The 20,074-nt window shown below is 35.0% G+C and overlaps 2 protein-coding genes across 2 annotated transcripts; one reads left to right on the forward strand and one right to left on the reverse strand.

The window, feature by feature from the left end:
- Positions 1-4,197: 4,197 nt before the first annotated feature.
- LOC113760239 (transcription factor bHLH18-like) lies at positions 4,198-5,927 on the forward strand. The gene is made up of 4 exons (XM_027302800.1): positions 4,198-4,516; positions 4,600-4,691; positions 5,071-5,436; positions 5,734-5,927. The coding sequence occupies exons 1-4, from the start codon at positions 4,198-4,200 to the stop codon at positions 5,815-5,817; spliced, it is 861 nt and encodes a 286-aa protein (XP_027158601.1). The 3' UTR covers positions 5,818-5,927.
- Positions 5,928-12,097: 6,170 nt separating this feature from the next.
- On the reverse strand, positions 12,098-13,622 carry LOC113763971 (transcription factor bHLH18-like). Its single transcript, XM_027307977.1, has 3 exons — positions 13,035-13,622; positions 12,312-12,677; positions 12,098-12,195 (listed from the first exon to the last, which is right to left on the reverse strand). Exons 1-3 carry the CDS (start codon positions 13,614-13,616, stop codon positions 12,112-12,114), a joined length of 1,032 nt encoding a protein of 343 aa, XP_027163778.1. The 5' UTR covers positions 13,617-13,622; the 3' UTR covers positions 12,098-12,111.
- Positions 13,623-20,074: the final 6,452 nt, after the last annotated feature.

Consider the following 20,074-nt stretch of genomic DNA (forward strand, 5'->3'; position numbering starts at 1 on the left):
AAATCAGGAGCAGCCAACTCCCTTAGTGTTTATGCATTAGCCATAGTGACTTCTTCTTGATCCGAGTCACTCGAAGTATCACTAAGTGAATCTGTTGGTTCAACTTCTGGCTCAGGTATCTGAGATGCAGCACTAGAGTGCTTTTCTCTGAGTTGTCTGGTCTCTTTCCTTGTTCTACGCGCAGTCTTCCCTACCTCAGAGTCGAAAATTAATTCACATTTACGAGAAGTACGAAGCATACACTCGAAAAGCACCGAAAAATTAGAACAAAAATAAACTTAAAAAGAAACAAATAACTGATACCAATCCCCGGTAATGGCGCCAAAAATTGACAGGTTGTCGATGCCTGTGCAATAATAAAAATAAACCTAGTTACCAATTAAAATAATCAAAACCCAATTCTGAGTATTGGAACAGGGACTCTAGGTGTGCAATGAGTTACTTGATTCACCCTGTTCCCGAAGAGTTTGTTTAACCCGATATACCAGAATGGGATTGCTTATTCACAAGGAATTGTTGATTTGTAAACATGGCAAGTAGGGTCGTATCCTCAGGGAATGAAAAAAATTTGTTTCTTTTCAAATCCACAGTAAAAAAGAGGTGTTTTTGTATAAACGATGACAATCAGAGGAGTCCAAATAAAAATAAATAGCTATCTACAAATTAAATGACAATTCATTAAAATTAGAGTAATAATAGTTAAAAGTCTAGTCAAGAAATAACTTCAGCAATGATTCATCTAATTGATCATCGATGCAAAGGCAATTTCAATTATTTACTAATAAATAGGTTATAACTGGCAAACAAGCGATGACAATCAACCTCTCCTTATTGTGTCGGTGATTAAGGAACGCCCGTTAATCACTGCTCTAATTGAGAAATAATTTTAGGTATGCCCGTAAGATTTAATTCCCTAATTACCTTACGTATTAGAGAAGCCCTATTCTAACCAAATAACGCACTACCAGGGTTATTTTAAATTAGCCCGTATATTCCCCTTGTACAAACCCAATCATGCCAATTGTCACTATTTCAAGGCAATTAAATAATTAAGAATTTAATGCCCTAATTGACAATAGGTTACTAAATCAATTCACTATCCGGATCCAAGATAGTCAATCAATTGCATATCCATGAGCACTGCAATCGGAGAATATGCAAATACCAATAAATAAGAGGAAAATATAAAATTAAATCGATCTCACAATTTTTAGACGAACTAAAACCTCCGTTGTTTCTCGGCTAGAAAAGAGGATTTAGTTCATCTCGGATACGAAAGACCCACACAAAGTTGAAGAGAAAGCAGCCACCATTGTCCTTCGATTGAAGAAAGCTCAATTCATCCGAATATTCAAAAGATAGCAAAGTTACAGAGGATGATTTAGTCTTCCTATGGCCCTGACATACGAGGGAGAACTACTCCAAAAAGCAAAGAAGGAAAAGTCAAAAACTAAGCTAAAAAGTAGTGCCCCCTGTCTCCTTCCATTTTTCTATCTAATGCCTCCTGCTTTTGTGGCTGCCCAGAGGAAGAAAAAGAGAGAGTCCAGCCTTGTTCCGTCTCTTTCTTCTTCGGCAAGTACCAAAAGGGTCCTTCCCACATCGCTAGGATGTGGGTTCTTCAACCTGTGCTTAAGGTCCTCAGGGGACCTCTCCTGTCACCAATTGGCTGGATGTGGTCTCCCTGTGGGTCCCCCTTAGGTAACCGTTAGGTCTTCCTGCGTTTGCCTTCAGCTTCAACATTTGTTTGGGTGTGTGTGGGTTAATTTCTATTTCGGAAAAAACAAACACCATTTGAGTGCTTGTCCGTGAGCTGGGGGGGAGGGGCATCCTTCCCACATCGCTAGGATGTGGGTTCTTCAACCTGTGCTTAAGGTCCTCAAGGGACCTCTCCTGTCACCAATTGGCTGGATGTGGTCTCCCTGTGGGTCCCCCTTAGGTAGCCGTTAGGTCTTCCTGCGTTTGCCTTTAGCTTCAACATTTGTTTGGGTGTGTGTGGGTTAATTTCTGTTTTGGAAATGTACCAAAAGGGGAAAAGTTCCCCTTTTCCAAAAATGCCCCTGGGATAAGGGCTGCTACTTGAACTCCTTTTCTGATGACTGTCACATTAGCACTTGTTATGGTATTTTCGTTCTACTCTCTGTAATAAACTCAAATTTCCAAAAGTAAGTAGAATCTAACAATTAATCCACATCGGGTCAGGTAATAGGGTAAATTAATAATAAAATAAATGATAAAATTGTAACCTATCATGAATATTTGAATTAATTAAGTGGTACTAAATTTTTTAAATAAAATTAGTGATAAACTATTCATTTATCACTTAATGTAATATACACTCAAATATATCAGATTTAGTATTTAATAGTTCAATAACTTAATGAATTCAAACTTCATATTTTAGATTTTAATTTTATCAAATGCACTCTAAGTCTTATACCATGTTTTAACTACACTTGTTATTCATTTTCCAACGACCATTTGTAGATATTAAATACAGGGACATGCGTTGCCTTGATACATGATGTAAATTATGATAGAAAATGTAATGTTAAAAGTGCAGAAGAAATCAAAAACCTCAACAATTACATATGACAGCAATCATTATTAGGATGTCAAATGAGAAAAGACGTGATCTTAATATATGGTGTAATAAGGAGGCAATACCAAAAGTTTAATGAGTTAAAAACTGATCGTGTACATGTCTTGCCTTCCACTTTGCTTTCACCTTCTGCACTCCTTTGAAGGCAGCTCAAACACTACAATGGAGGGTATAAAGCCCTTTTCGAAGGGCCGATATCAATCCATAGATTGATGATTTCTTGTACATTTTAATGTGCCTCAATCATTGTTCTTTCTATTCGCCGTCTCTATATATATGATGCCAAAACTACCTAGTTTTGTCAGGGAAAGCTCCTAGCCGGGGAAGTTGATAGTGGTGAGCTTCCCTCTCTTTTCACCCATTTTAATTGTTTTCCCGTTATTCTTTCCTTCCCCATTTACATTTGTATCTCATACTTCATTATGCCAATACATTAAAATCCCTGTTTCTTGAAGATCCTTCTGCAGATCCAAGTTGATGGACAATTCAATGAATTCGTGGTTCTCTGAATTGGTAAAAATTTCCAACTTTCACTGATTATGATGACTTCTTTTTTGCCCCATCAATTATAGACATTGAAAAACTAAGAAGTACAGCTCCGGCCCGCGAATGCATTGACCACCACAGGGCTCTCCTTGCTTCTTTCAAGTATTGTGGGTTAAAACAAATAGCTTGCCTGTGAACTTGACATCCATGAGCTTAATTGTCTCCCAATCCCCTGATTATTTAGGCACTTTGTCTTATTACTAGCTCGAATTTCCCTTGCCTTACAAGCTAAAAGTTTTCTGCCCAACAAAACCAAAAAAAAGAAAAAAGAAAAAATAAGAATGCATAACAGATTTTGTTGTCTTGACAAATAGTTTTGTTGTAACATTTTTTCAATACATTGCAAAACTAGGAAATTATCGCTCATTTAGTTTTCTACAAATACGACTGGTTAGGAGCCAAGTGCTGAGAGAATTAGATACAGGGGGTGGAGGATAAAAAATATGAAAAATAAAAGACAAACATGGAGGTAGGTATAAGTTGCCTTAGTTACTGCTTCAAATTATTAGCTAAGGAATAAATTAAATATAAATATAATTTACTACACTTCATGATCTAGCTAGCATTAAGCTCAAATTATGAACCAAATATGTGGTCAAGAAGGGTCCAAGTGTTTCATCAAATACCTTTAATCTAGATTACTTGGTGGACTAAGTACTCAAATAAAGTTCAGTGTCATTAGTAATTTCCAGTTGGGCATTGCTTTGATTTTCTGATACTGTAAAATTATAATGTGTCCATGTATCTCAAAAAAGTAAAAAAAAAAAAAAAGGAAATGCATAGGGAAGGGAATAACGAGAGTGGTTAATACCAATTCAACAAGTGTATTAAGTCCTCTGTTTTCTTTTGCATTTCTGAGATGTTGCCAAGAAATCAGTTAGTGCATAATCACCAATCTCTAGGTCCACACACACACACACACACACTCTTACAAGCAATGGACTTCCTACTAATGATCCAATAAAAATGTTGATCGAGTTTTAAGGGCTATGAATCATGATTATCTATCAAATGCTTGTAGAATATTCAATCTTTCGCTTTAACTACAGGAAATGGAGGATCCATTTGTCGATGATCAATGTGATATCATGGACTATTTTGATGAAGATTTCACTGCTGGACTTGGAGAAGATCCGGAAAGCAATTTGTCTGCTGTTTCAGTCATGGAAGCTCCTCCAATCAGTATTGAAATCCCAGCACCACAGCAGAGTTCTAATCGCTGTAACTCGGCAGCCACCCTTGAAAACATGCCAAATCATCATAATCAGCCAATCATCCTTACTTTTGGGAATCCAAGCACGCCAGAAATAAATCCTCAACCATTAAATCTAGAGGATGATAGAGTCGTGCCTGAGGTTTTGACATCCCATGGTTCATTTGTAAATCTTGAGGAGGAAGCCCAAAATGCAAGGAAGAAAAAGAAAACAGGCGGCCGGGTTAGGCCAGCATCGCAGATTCATGTCACATTTTAGCAGAAAGAAAGCGCCGCGAGCAGCTCAGCCAGGGATTTGTAGCTCTATCGGCCATTGTTCCCGGCCTCAAGAAGGTTTGTAATATTTCCAAGAATCCAAATTTTGAAATAAAGAAAATAAACAGACAAAAATTTTTCTATCATTGTGATGTTTCAAATGTTTAATGCAACCAAATTTTGTGATGTCATGTCACACGTCAAAGGGGGCTAATTTAATTAATCCCACGACAAGTTATTTAAATGTAAAGTGTGCTGTTGATTTTCCGGATCGCGATTACTATAAAGAAACAGCATAACCTTCTATCATTGCTCTCTCTCTCTCTCTCTCTCTCTCTCTCTCTCTGTTATACACAACTACTCTATTAGTAGTTGTTTTTAGCCACTAGGCTTAATTTTGCTTTTTTTTTTGGAGCTTCACATAGTTTTGGTTACCAAGATCTTATTCTTATTGCAGATGGATAAAACTTCTGTTCTTGGAGATGCTATCATTTACTTGAAACATCTTCAGGAAAGAGTGAAGACGCTCGAGGAGCAAGTTGCGCAACAAACCATGCAATCTGTCGTTCTTGTGAAGAGATCACAGCTTTTAGTTGAAGATGAAGGATCTTCTGATGATACGGGCGGCCCTGATGAGCAGCCACTCCCGGAAATAGAGGCAAAAATGTGCAATAGGAACATTCTTCTCAGGATTCACTGCGAAAAGCATAAAGGGGTTCTGGTTCAAATTCTTTCCGAGGTAGAGAAACACAATCTTGCTGTCATGAACACGTGCGTGGCTCCGTTCGGAAATTTGGCTCTTGATATTACCATAATTACTGAGGTGAGTTTAGCAGTCAAAAGAAATTTTTTCCCTTGGGATTTTGTTGACATGAATATTTAATGTGATGATACATGGTTATACATAAAGAATTGCAGCAGACGTGAGGTAGACTTCCACATGCTAGAAGCAAGGTAAAAATATTGAAAAAGAGATATTGTTGCTGGGGGATTTGAAGTTTTGAACCAGCAAATCTCACACCCGAGAGAGCTAGTCACCAATTTTTATTTTAGATACTCTATTAGTAATTTTCAATGTTTACAATATGTTCTAAGTATTGATTTCATTAAATCTTTCCAGATGGAAAAAGAATTCAGCCTGACGATACAAGAATTAGTTAAAATTCTTGGATCCGCTCTCCATCGGGGGACGGTGGCCGATTAAGAGCCCCCGGTTGGACCGCCAAGAGAACTGTTCCATATCCTATGGGGTACGGAATTCCTGATAAGAAGTTTATATAAAGAATTCCTGATATAGAGTATGGACCCCAAGAAATCAAGCTGTTGATGACTGATGGTGAAGAAGACAGACGACGTTCACGGGCCATGCTTTGAGATTGACAACATATGGTGCATATTAGTACTTGCCCCGTTTTAATGATCAGGAATGAAAATTACTATCACTAAAAAATAAATAAAAGGCCTACCTCCTCGAGGGTCTCGTGAGCTTTCAATTGATTTTCGTGTGTAGCTATTTGGCATTGCACGTAGATGATACAAATGTACAAAATGTTACTGGTTCCCTTTAGATTACTATGAAGTATTTTGGTAAATTTTTGGGTTTGTTTAGATTTTTTTTTTTTTTTGATGTTTTCACAAATTTTGATTTGTATCGACTATTTTGAGTAGCTTTAGAAGCTTTTGATGTAGACATTGTAACACTTGTTATGATTTAATGTATAGTTGTATGCCAGACAATAATAATAATAAGAAAAAAAGGTGGTACAAAAGCAAAAAATGATTGTAGCACTGTTAGCATATCCTGTCAAGGAATTTTCTTCGGTTGATATTCCACTTATTAGGGCCCATTAATTTGATGATGAAAGGTTTTCTTATTTTTTTTTTTTATTCCCTTCATAATCAAGAAAAAGAATAATTGTTTCTTTTATTTCCTAATGTTCAATCAAAATCAAAACATGAGATGTTCTTTACAATAATACACGGCTTATGATTAACGACTTAGTCAATCCACGTGTTTAGAAAAGCCATTATTAGCTGATGTCTGATGATTAGCAAGAATTGACAAAGTCTGCATTCTGGTCATTGATTGATGAATCTCACAAGTCGTGTGGACAGTACTCTTCGACATCATGTGATATTATCGGGTGCTACAACGTGTTAAAGTACACTTTGATGCCCACAACAGCAATGAGATGTTTTTGCATGATGAATCTTGAGTAGCCAAATACTTGCTAATATATTTCAATTACCAAGAACTATACAAGTTTGAATAGCCATGTTTGAACTATCAATGCTCTTGCATTCAACATTATCTTTATTCCAGTTACATATTGAAAGCGGTTGAAAATGGAATAGGGTGTGGCATATAACTGAAACGAATGGAATGGATGGCTGGTGATTGAGGATTATGCGTACGAAGCAACCAGTAATCCAGTATTGTGGTAGGATTTATAGGCACCTGTGCGGAACTATTGCAGTAATTTGTTGGGGTCACTAATACATCTAACTCTACTCTACTAGCCATCAATGTTTTTAAAACCAGATGGGAGAGGGAATTGAAGGAGCTTTCAGTTCACGATTCAACCGGTTTGATTGATTCAACTCCGGTATAAAGGTTTAATAATTTTTTATTTATTCTAGTATTAATAATTTTAATAAAATTGAAATATTTGTAAAGATAAAAATTTAGCGAATTTCAGTTCAAAATCTCTCTGTTTCTACCCATTTTTACCACTCCAATCGATTCTTGATCAAGTTTAGTTGATTTCATTGAATTTTTGAATTAACTATTGAATCGAATTAGAAGTATAATCAATTTGTTCTTCCATTAATTGAACCGACTAGTCTAATCCAATTTTCAAAATAGTAGTAGTCATGGCAATGGTACTTGCTTTCTCAAGAGAAACTTTGCAATATCCACTTAACTAGTACATTGTAGCTAGCATTACCCTTTGGTCCGATTATATACACTTGAAAAGTATTTACGCGAATTCCTTTCAATTATTCACCTATAAAGGGGCAACTTATTCTTGATGTTGGTGAAAACAATCGAAAGAGCCAAGAAGTAATTTGTGGTTCAAATGGTGTCGCATGTCTTACGTGATTGGCTTGAACCATGAGTGCGAATTTACTCACAATCTAGTTCGAGCAAGTTAAGGTGCGGTCTAATTTATGGATTTTGAACCTTTGGCTTTTTGTGTTTGATTCATTTTTTTAAAAGGGAAAGAAAATGATAGGCAGAGAAAGGGAATGATAGGTCAAAAGTGGACAAAAATGGAGGAAATAAAATCTCTCTTTCATTGATTTACTTTTACTGGTTAAATAACATACGTAATTCTTTCATTTATTTTGTTTGTTTTTCTTTTTTACATGATTGAAATCACTCTCTATTTTTCTTTTTTCTCGTTAAGAAAATGAAAATCTGATTAGTAACTTTAAGAATCACTTCTAGGAATCTTTAGACATCACACCTAAAATTAGAATGTATCACATAATTCCAAAAAAAGACGTTGAGTCTGCAAAAAAAAAAAATTATTAATGATAAATTTATTAACGAATATATATATATATATATATATATATGCATAGAATCAGAAACTTTGGAAACCCAGGCCCATTTTCTTGTGGATAAAACATAAAGGACCATTATATGCCACTTATTAGAGACAAAAACTGCACTGCATTTTGCCCATACTGCATTGGTTCTTAGAAAAGTTACTTCTGTGACCTGTTTTAACTCTTTCTCTCAACTTTAGGTTAGGGTCCTCTAATATAAAAATGAGGGAAGGGGTTGTGGCAGCTTCGAAATTCTCAAATATGTGGGCAGTAGTAATGGAATGACAATATTTCAAAAGAAAGAAATCAATGTCAATCAGCATCATACATCATAAAGTAGCATTACTATTTATAGAAATACATATAATAATTCAAAAGCCAACGAGACCCGCGAGAGGAATTGTTTATGCCATCATGAACCACCACCAAAAGAAGAGCGTCACACAAAAATCTTTAAAATAAACGAAAAAAAAAATGTTGGCAAAAATCTACAGAATTTTGCCCTCCCAATCTAAAATCTTGCTAAAAACAGACGTTAAGAAGGGTCTGTTTGTTTTTTATCGAAAACATCTTCCGAGAAAGTAATTGCCTTAATTTCCAGTGTTTGGTTCCATTTTAACCCGGGGAAAATCACTCCCCTTGTAAAATATATATTTTACTTCAGCGGATGTAAAACGACTTCAATCATAAGCTTATTGAAGTTATTTTCCAGCCACCACCCCCTCTCTTTGGCCCTTGTTTGCTACCTCTATCTTGTCCCCAGCACATTACGCATTAGTTGTCTCCTCCACAGCTCTATTCAACCCGCATTCCTCTTCCCTTGCACATTAGCCTGCATCATCATGAGCCAAAGTCATGGAAGACTAGTGCAAAGGAATTAGGTCTATAGAAACAGCGTGGATTGGACAAAAAGAGAAGATTTCTAGTAGAAAAGAGAGAATACAACTCTAAAACTTTTACAAAGGGGTAAAGATGTTTTCAAATTGATTATACATGAGAGAGCTTGACAGTTTCGCTGATCAAATAGAATTTCCATCTTTTGCTTTGACAATAGGAATCAATGATGAAATCTATTAGGTCTTTATGAACAAATTTTGGCTATAAAACTATTCTTGTAACACCTGCTTTTTATGTTCTTGCTATTATTTACCTTTGATCACATTTCATTTGATGGTGGAAGAGGGTTTTTGTGGTGGTTGTGATGCATTGATTGCAGGCACTGAAGAATAGTGTAGTGGATATATATTGTAATGGCTATATTACTACTGAAAATTTATTTCCAAAACAGTGACCAAACACAAGAAAATTAGGGGAAAAATAAAATATTTTCTGAAAAATGACTTCTACTGAAATTATTTTCCCAAAGAAAACCTTTTTATGTCGAATCAAACAGACCCGAATTTATTTTCCTGTCTATTCGGCATAAAAGCGGCCCGCTTTACTTGTTGGAGGGCAGAACGAAAATGTCAGGTTTAATTCTTTCTCCATTATGGGGAAAAATAAAAGAAAGAATGCAAGGGACATTAATTATATCAAAATTTTGTAAAAAAATTACTAATTAAAAGAGATCAAGTTAAATCTGTCCCTAGATCTATGTACAAGAAGCTTACCTCAGCATTATATATTAGATTAATTTTTTCAATATTGATAGTATAAATTCTTTATTTTACCAGTTGTTTAGATGCATGACACTTCATTGCTTCTAAATTGAAATCTTATTTTATATAACACTATGTATAAAAAAATATGCATATCGTCGACGTAGGAAAAATTAATTCGTAATTCTAATGTTTGCTGCCAAATTTCCAATGATGCAAAACTAGTAATGATAACAATTAAGCTTCTCTAAACTTAAAGTCCCAGATGGCAAAACTTTTTAGTAACTATTCAAGCTTTTATTAGATTATGTAAAACTGGCTAGAATAATCCTAACGCATGCAACTACAAGGAAATAGCACAAAGTCACCAATAAAGGTATTTAGCCTCGTTTCCAGCTTGCCACAAGTATCCCTTTCCAACGAACAACTTTGTCCCCAACACCCGCAACAATCTTCAACAAAATACAACCTTTTCCGCAACTTTCCACACATAAGTGGTCAATGCTAATTTTCTAATCTAATCTGCCCCACAAATTTATGTTCGACTTTCTTCTGAGCTCTATTGTTTCACCAATGCCAATCGACGTACCATTTGCAAGAACCTTACCAGAAACTTCTTACCAAGATGCCTTGGTAACAAACTGAGTGAGGAAATAGGAGGGAATGCAAGAAACACAATCAAACTAACTAAACTTGCCACTAGAATTCACCCAAGGAATTAAGCCAAGGGTTAAGAGTAAAGAGCAAGAAAATTTTATTCTTCTCAAGGAAGCCAAAAGCCGCACTTGTGTATCGAGATGAAAATCAACTTTGAAAATTACAGAGAGATCAGATTAGAAGATGAAAATAAACTTTCAAGGTAGCTTTGGAACTACCCTCCAGCAGTAGGCGGTTTTTTAGGCACTAATATCATAAATTTAGATGATGAAATTAAAGTGGCTTTATTCCTTGACCAAAAGTACATATACTAGTGAATACTCCGTATAGCTATTGGATATTTCAAAGAAGTTGAACCATTACAAGTTGAGGAAATTGGCTATAACTCGGCATATGAAGGTGAGAATTGAGAACTGTTTGTTGCACATGGAAATCATACCATAAAATTCCCAAACCATATAAAAATCTCACCCTAGCTCCTTCCGCATCAAAGTTGTTTAGTTTTCAAAGTTGGCAAAAAAGAGTTGGTTATGAGCTAATCAGCTTTGCCTTGGAATTTATTTTAGGGCAAATTTCACTTTACCCCCTGTGATTTAGCATTTTTTTACATAACCCCCCTATGGTTTCAAAAGCTATACATAACCCCCTTATGGTTGGATTAAAGTGTCAAAATGACGGGAAAGATCATTCGTAACAGAGTCACCTAAAATGTCAAAAATACCCTTATGTAAAGTTGAAAATTATTTATTAACCAAGGAGGGTTATGTATATATTTTGAAAATCATAAGGGGGTTATATGATAAAATATTAAACCATAAGGGGTTTATATGATAAAATATAAAAATCATACGGGGTTTATGTATCATGTATTTATAAGGATAATTTTGACATTTTAAAAGTTTCGTTACAATTGACTATTTCCGTCACTTTGACACTTTAATCTAAATCATGAAGGGGTTATGTATAACTTTTGAAATTATAGGGGGGTTATGTAAAAAATGCTAAACCACAAGGGGGTAAAATATAATTTGCCCTTTATTTTAAGTTTGGAACTAAACTAATTGAACCCCCAAAGTGAGATGCACATAGCATAATTTATAAGCCTATCGTAAGTTTCAATGTAGCATGTTATCATACTCTTTAGTAAAGCTCAAATGTTTAGATGACGATCAACGCGTTTAATCTCCCCGCTTGATTTTCTTCTCCCTACTTCCTGTGGTACAAATGCATCATGCATTAGAGGCCAAGTTATTTTCTGCTCATCATCCTTGAGGTACCAAGTTTAGTTACATATTTTTCGTACATGATGATTGAAGTTGAACTTTTTTAGTGTATCATCTCTTTATTCTAATGGGAACAGGAAAAGGATGAGGTACGAGCGACGAGAGTTGAATTCTCAAAGCAATTAAAGTTGAACTGTGAGAAGAAAAATAAGGTACTGGTAGTCCAGGGCATTTTCAGATCAATGGGCCCTAGGAATGAAGAATAATCATTATTAAAGAAAACATATACAACGAGCACCATATATTATGCAAAATCAGTACATATTGAGCCCACGAGCCCCACGAGAGGCATTATTACCAGTAACGTCACTCCAAAAGAAAATGAAATAAGATAAAATATAGGGATTTTGCACTCGCAAACTGTAGTCTTAATACATAATGTTTGTTGGGATCTTTTACTTAAGACTAAGCGGCATGCTTGCCTTGTTGGAGGACAGATCGAAGAGTATCGACCAGTTCTTTTGTTGTCAGGTTGACTTCTTTCTCCGCCTGGAAAAGATTACCACGAGGGATCATTAAATAGTAGAAAAATCTATAAGAAGAAAATTGATTAAAAAGATATCGAACTTTAAATTCGTTCCTAGACCCATATATAAGAAGCTCACCTCTGCGATAATTGTAATGTCAAGAGCAAAATTCCCAAATGGGGAAACACAAGTATTCACTACAGCAAGATTGAGCTTGTCTATCTGAGAGAGAATTTTGATGAGCACCCCTTTATAATTTTTGCAATGTATTCTTAAAAGAACATTCTTGTCGCACACTTTAGCTTCAAATTCGGGCAGTGGCTGCTCATTCGGGCCAGCCACCTCATCTGAAGATCCTTCATCTTCAAGTAAGAGTTGTGATCTCTTCACAAGCACCACAGACTCCATGGTTTGCCTAGCAGCTTTCTCCTCCAGTGTCTTTACTCTCTCCTGAAGATGTTTTAGGTACTCGATGGCATCTCCAAGAATAGAACTTTTATCCATCTGCACCATTATAAGTTCTTCTCAGAAAAAAACTTTGTCACGATTTTGATGTGTAAGTTATGTAGTGAAATGTCTATGCATGTGCGAAGTAAAGTCAGTGCGGTTATCATTGTCCGCTATCTATAATGTTTTCTTGATTCGGTAAAGAGCAGAGTGTCAAGTAGAAAGCAAAATATAGGCACGTATTTGGCATATGAATGAAGTTGTAGTCAAATAAAATTTCATGGGGATGCTATTGTGGTAACCGTAATTAGGCTGCATGACAATGACATGAAAAATGACTTTCTCTTAAACCTTAGTTATGGATTATTTTCCTTTTCTTTTTTGTTTTTGGAGAAAATAGATGGTACTGCTCACCTTCTTGAGGCCAGGAACTATGGCGGAAAGAGCCATGAATCTCTGGCTGAGCTGCTCGCGTCGCTTTCTTTCTGCTATTATGTGATCATAGGTTTGTGATGGTGGCCTAACACGACCACCAGGTTTCTTTGCTTTTGTTTGGACGGTAGTTTTAGCAGCCTCATCAAGTTTTGCAAATGAACCATGGGATGTCAAAACCTCAGACACTGCATCATCCTCAGGGTTCAAGGTTACTAGAGTCACTTGATGAGGATTTATTTCTGGCATATTTGGATTCCCAAAAGTGAGAATCATTGGAGAAGAAGAAGCTTGACCAAAATTTGGCATGTTGTGGATGTTCGACGAGTTGTAGCCATTAGTCTTGTGCTGTTTGGCTGGTGTTTCGAAACCAACAGGATGAGCTTCCATCACTGAAGGTTCACACAATGCAGGAGTGGAGTTGCAGCTTGGAAAGATATTGGAGAAAGACGGATTCCCTTCTGGAAAAGAAGAGTTTTGGAAGTCGTCGGCAAGCGCAGCAGATAATTCATCGTTCAAGAAGTCCATGATATTAAAGTCATCATTAGACAATGGATCCTCCATTCCCTGTTAATAATAAGATAAGGCAGCATGTCATGTAAGAATCGTTTATTCAATAAATGAAAGCTTCTTCCTCTGATGTGATCTATACTTTGCGAAAGCCACAACTAGAAATAAAATAAAAGGAAAAGCAAATGCAACAGAATTAAACAGAAGAGTCTGCAGTTCATTTAACCGACAATCGATTCCGATGGTGTTCATAAATTTTGTTTTCATATGTTTTTGCCTAGTAATGGTCAAGTTAAGCTTGGCTTGTCTTAGTTCAAACTTCAAATAAAAAAGAAGATAAGCCAAAATATTGTGTCAGGTCTCTTTCAGCAAAATTTGGTTTGCCTTTCTGAGAATCCGTTGGGTTGGAATCTAGTATAACCATTTTAAGCTTGACCAAAGAATCTAGACGCTACACAACGAATAAAGCAATTTGCCATCTAACATCCACTCTGTATTTCTAAGTTGAAATTAAAGCTATGCCATTATGCCAAAATCATACAATATCTTATATTTTTGGGGACAGCTGCTCTTTCGTGCACCCTGAAGGTCCATCTCTGCATGTATTTATCTATTTGTCGTGTAGTCTCTTTGCTCTTGGATTCAATATTCTCCCTCGGTCATACTATGACCTTTCTACTACACTTCACCATTCGTAGTAAACACGAACAGAAATGACGAAGAAGGAAAGAGGAGGAGATATATTAAATATCTTCACAGGACTGATAATGGAGAAAGAAAACTTGTCAAAGATAAAGAAAGGGAAGACATCAATAGTATTATTTCGCATGACTGAAATCTGTTACCAGTTGAGAAAACCACGAGCTCGCTGAATTATCCATCAACAAAGACTACTTGAAAAGATGTCAAATTTCTGCAAAATGGCCATTTACAGAAAACAAAAGGGGCAGAACATTTAGACAAGAGCAAAACCCAACCTAAGATAATGAAATGTTGTCAGAAAAAAGAGCTCCTAGCAAGATGAGGGAACCTCACCTCTTTCAAGTTTCAACACTCCTGCTGCTAAGGGCTTCTCAATCAAGAAAAGAAGTTTTTGGCATCTTATATAGAGGTGGTAAGTAAAGAACAATTATTGGGAGAAGGCATAAAATCCGGAGTTTTATATAAGCGCTTCAAAAGCAGCCCTTCGCGCTCAAATATAAGGTTGGAGCCTCCTTCAGTGGAGTGCAGAGGGTAAAGAATGGAGCGGAAACGCATAACTCCTGCGTTGTAAACAAATTGAACCCTTAAGGAACAGTTCGGATTTGCAGCCATCGAACAAGTGTTGACAACCGCTTCTGTCAATATTTTATATCAATTCTGTATTTATTATTTTATTATATAGATATTATATGTATATTAGTGTAAATTCAATATTAAAATTGAAGAATTAAATAAATTTTTGAACTCTCAGATCGAGTTCTCATTCATTAGAGTTTTAAATCGAATCGAACTCGAGTTTAGATTTTGAACTCGTAGAGGATTCAAATTCAAATTCAAATTCGAATCCAAAATTTCAAGTTGAGCTCAAACTATGAAAACTTCCATTCGATTCGATTCATTTACGGTCCTAACACCAACCAATATATGAGCTACATACAATATATGCATGTCACCTATGATTGATTTTAGGGGGTAGTCCTCGCATGTGCTAACTTGGCACCATGACAAGATAAAATATTTGCTCGATATTGGGTTGGTAGTGGAAGAACTATTCAAGGGACAGATGTTTAAAACTTTAGAATTCTGGAGCGTTGGGACTTCTGTGAGTCGTCTGACCAGCCATGCAGGATATATGACCGTCCAGCTATCTCATTTTAGCTAGTAAGATTATTTAGAGTATGCATAAACAAGTTGGTAAGATACTTGCATGAACCCCATGCTTCACAAATGTTGAGTTCTTATCCACAGGACCACCTAGCAATGCAACTTTCTTGGATTTGCAGTATTTGTTTGTGCCTAATTTATATAAGCTTCTTTCGGCAATTCCTCAAACAAGGGAGTGCATCTTCTCTCCCGCACCTTATTCCCCACAACCCCTTACTAACTGTGCAAAAACTATGAATTATAGTCAGGGCCCAGCATAATGTTGCACTTTGAAGCTAGCTTACTTGGGAAGGGTTTATGTAACTGGTTTATGAACTGGAATCTCAATTTAATGTTGCCTTTTTGAAAAAAAAAAAAAGTGAAGTTTGATCTCACAAGTTAATTAAAACAAAGGAAACAAATTTTTTATTAACAAGTCCTCCAAATTATTCAATTAGAGACTTAGTGTTTAGACTTTCCTTTCTTTCTTTCTTTTTTGAAGTTTTTCGCTTATGTTACCAAGCATCTATGTATGCCATGTGATTATTCAACACCCCAAATGAAAAAAGGGCAACTGTGGTTAATCGATTCAAGTATGAAGATATGTGGATATGCAATTTTCTGTGAAAAGTCAAAAAGGAATTAAAAAGAAGTGTTTAATTTGTTTCGCACTTAGCTGCAGTTGGGACATAGCCTGTAAAGTTAATCAATGAAAAACACCACGCCTACGTTATTATCGATGCACAACTATTCCAATCCCGCATCAATGGATTTGCTGCCTTATATGGGAAAATTTTATTTAGGATTTACCCATAACTTTTTTTTCTTCGTTTTGCTTTCGAAGTTTTTTATTTCTGTTACCAAGTAATGATTAACCGGCTCAAGTAAGGTGAAAACGCAGACATGGAAAGGCAATTATAGGGGACTTTTTTTTTTTTTTACACAGATTCAGGTGGGAACCTAATTTACTCAATAATTGAAGCAAAAACATAACATGCATAATCATTAGAATTGATTAGAGGTGGCAATTTGTCCCAAGTCCCAATGGGTTACCCATGCCCATGGGGACTTTGGGCGGGATGGGTATTGGATTTTGATATTGGGTTTAAAATGGGACAAATCCCAATTGTACCCATTAATTGATGGGAATACTTGGGAAATACTTGGGTATCCATTGGGCTCAAATAACAAGGGCTCTGTTTGGTTTAGCTATTTTTGAGGGGTATTTTTGAAATATTTTATTATAGCAGTGTATATGAAAAATTTTTACTATAAAATTTTTTTGAAATATTTGATATACTAATATGGATGGGATGTTTTTTGAGTTATTGTATATTACTATAACATTGTATTTGAAAAACTTATTTTTTGAAAAAATAGCCAATCCAAACGGAGTGTTAGATTCAAAAATTATCTTTAACAATTTTTATAGTCATACTAGAGAATATAATCTAGTAGTTTTCCTAGTCATTATCCACAAGAATTTTCAACATTTCAGTCAATTTAGACCTGTCGTCTTTGGACAATGATAAGGATAAATATTCAACACCTTAAGTACCTTGGCCATCTTGATATATGTTGGAATATGACTGTATATCTATTTTTTTTTATTTGTTAATCCAATTTTTGATAGGTATCCTGAGTATAAAGCACTTGCATGTTTATTTAATAAAACTAAAAAAAATTATATAAATAAAAAATATTAAAATTATATAAAAAATAAAAATGAATTAAAGGAAAAAAAATATGTAGAAAATAGATTTGGGTATTGGGCGGGATCAATCTAAACCCATCCCAAAGTGATCCCGCCCAAGTTAGTCCCAAAACACATATGGGTAAGGTTGGGCCCAAACCCATATGACTCGGTTCCATCACAAACCCAAGCAAATCCCGCCCATCCCGCCCATTTTGCCACCTCTAGAATTGATATCCTTATTATTGATACCCAACTAGCCAATTAATTCATCAACAGATTTGCTTGTCCGCCTACTTTAATCGATAGCAATATTTGTAGCAGGGAAAACGTGTTTCCTTCTGTGCATTAGCAATATATTAAGATATGCTCTTCTTGTCGTGTCTTGACTCCAAACATAAATTCTACCTACTTCTCCAATTTAGTTGAGTTTTTTTTTTTTTTTGACCATTTGATTAGGTGATAAAGAGGCTACATACGTAATTCATTTCACTGATACAGTATTTAAAGATAGTTTTTCCAATATGAACGGAGTGATCATATCATGCAATCCGCTTTTAAGTACACAAACGTCCATGCATGAGAATCCACTAGTTTTCTTTTCTAGATAAACCTATTTTTGAGAAAGAAAAAAAATATATGGTCGTTTTGATTAGTTTAACTTGATGGTACCATCATCTTGATTCTACATCACAAGTTTGTAAGATTACTGGGGAGGAGGGACTAAATCAATACTCCCACGGACCTGGATTTACGTTTTCCATGCATTATTAACTTGTTTAACCAACATTATAGTACATAATGTAAAGCGAGAATCAAACTCTCCCTTCAATAACTAGTTTCTTGATTATCTCCCAATGTATTTCCAACTTCATTTTTCCATTCGTTTTCTTGTTCCCTTTTCTTTGCATTTCACCATCTTCCCTTTTGTCTCCTTTTCGGATCTCTATTTTCTCCGTTTTTCCTCAGTATCCCATTATGGGCAAAATGAAGAGGCAGCCTGCAGTTTGGGGTGCCCATAAAATCAAACTTCCATGATATATACTCTATAGACTCCCTCCGTCCCATTCATTTGGTTATACTTTCCAATTTGAGATGTCCCAAAACAATTATCATGTTAGAAAAGTCAAAGCAACTTTTACACTCTCTTTCCAATATAACCCTTCTTTTTAATCATACATTCAAATTTAAAATTTGAATTTGAGTGGTAAAATTGGAAAGAAAAGTACAAACATCACAATCAAATCACTACTTTTAAAAAATTGGATTCTTCAAACACAACCAAATAAATGGGACGGAGACAGTAATAAATTTGTAAAGGTTTCAAATTCTTGCGTGCTATCGTGTCAGAAAAGCAACCACAAAAGTCTAAATAGGATGGCGCCTGGGTCTTGAAGAATAAATCTCTATATCTGCAGCAGCTCTAGATTTTTCTTTCTTTTTTTTTTTAACCAGAATAGACACTATCGGTTGCTTTCACACTTTACAGGTCAAGTCTTCTCTCTTACTCATGAATCATGATGAATATCTTAGGGTACATTTGATAAAATTAAAGTGTGAAAATTGAAATTTAAAATCTAAAATATGAATTTGAATTTATTAAATTATTAAATATTAAATCGAATAAATTTGAGTATATATCACATTTAATGATACACATTCAGATAAGTGAGTAGTTTATCACTTATTTTTTAGAATAAATTTTATCTGAAAAATTCAGTATCACTTAATTAATTTAAATGTTCAATTTTTTATTATCAAACGTTTCTGAACATATTAAGATCTGAATTCATTAAATTTAAATGTTATCAAATAGGGCCTTAATAACGTTTTCAACAAGCCAAAAATGTACAAAATCACTAATTTGAGTGCTTATTTTTTCTTTATCAGAGAGACAAATAAGGAATTTTTTTTATTTACCACTTTTAATCTTATATTGACACATTTTCTGCGGTAATGATCATTACCATTTAGATTAAGGCTTATATAACGTGTCTTTAGATTGGAATGGATTTCAAACTGCGCCTAGTGTAGTCTTCTCTCTTTATTGGATCGCTTTTGGAAAAATTAGACTTGAATTGTCGAAGATGCTTTTCAAAAAAAAAAAATCTCCGAGATGGAAACCATTCTTGTAGAAAAACTTGTGAGGAGGTTACATCGCAAAGGCCATTATCACATTATCTTCTCACCATGACTTGACTTGCACTTAATAATTAATATGCCTTCAAGATTATTCCAAAATCGGCGACGCACGAGACTTCGCGACTTCCCTCCTTTCTTTTACTTCAACTTCTCTGCTTTTCCTCCTCTTTTCATAAGACCTTCCTTTTCAAGGGGTCCCATATATTTCATTTTATTTTATTTTTTTAATAAAATCTCTCCTAAGTTTCTTAGCTAGAGTTCTCTCTAAAGTTTCCTAATAAGAAATTTCTATTTCTCTTTGAGTTCATAGTAAGAATTTTCAATTGTTTTCTTCTTTTATTGTTAGATTCAAATTTATTTTAGATTTGACTTTTTTGGGTTTTCGACCTCTCTCGATAGGCTTCATTATCATTATTGGAGTTGAAAACTGTCAATTAGTAGATTTGACGATTGCAACATACAAAGAAGAAAGCTCTCAATATGTCTCATCATCATTATTAGAGTTGAATCCTTTGATCAGCAAATTTGATGATTGCAATATGCACAGAAGGGAGTTGCAGTGATTTATCTTATTAGAAAACAATTTAAAATTTTTTATATTTTTCAAATCTATTGCATCTATTAAATTGCAGATGCAATCCATTATTTAATGTACATTTTAATATGCCATTAAAGCAACGATATAAATGAAATCATGCTGGACAATTTCCAGTAATTCGTCAATGAAATTTGGTCTTTATCAAAAAAAAAAAAAAAGATTCCTAATACATGATAGAGGAGAGAAATCGTTGTGACTAATATAGGGCAATGTGGTACAGGAAAACGATAACTT

This window comes from Coffea eugenioides, chromosome 2 (assembly GCF_003713205.1).
Source record: "Coffea eugenioides isolate CCC68of chromosome 2, Ceug_1.0, whole genome shotgun sequence".
NCBI lineage: Eukaryota > Viridiplantae > Streptophyta > Magnoliopsida > Gentianales > Rubiaceae > Coffea > Coffea eugenioides.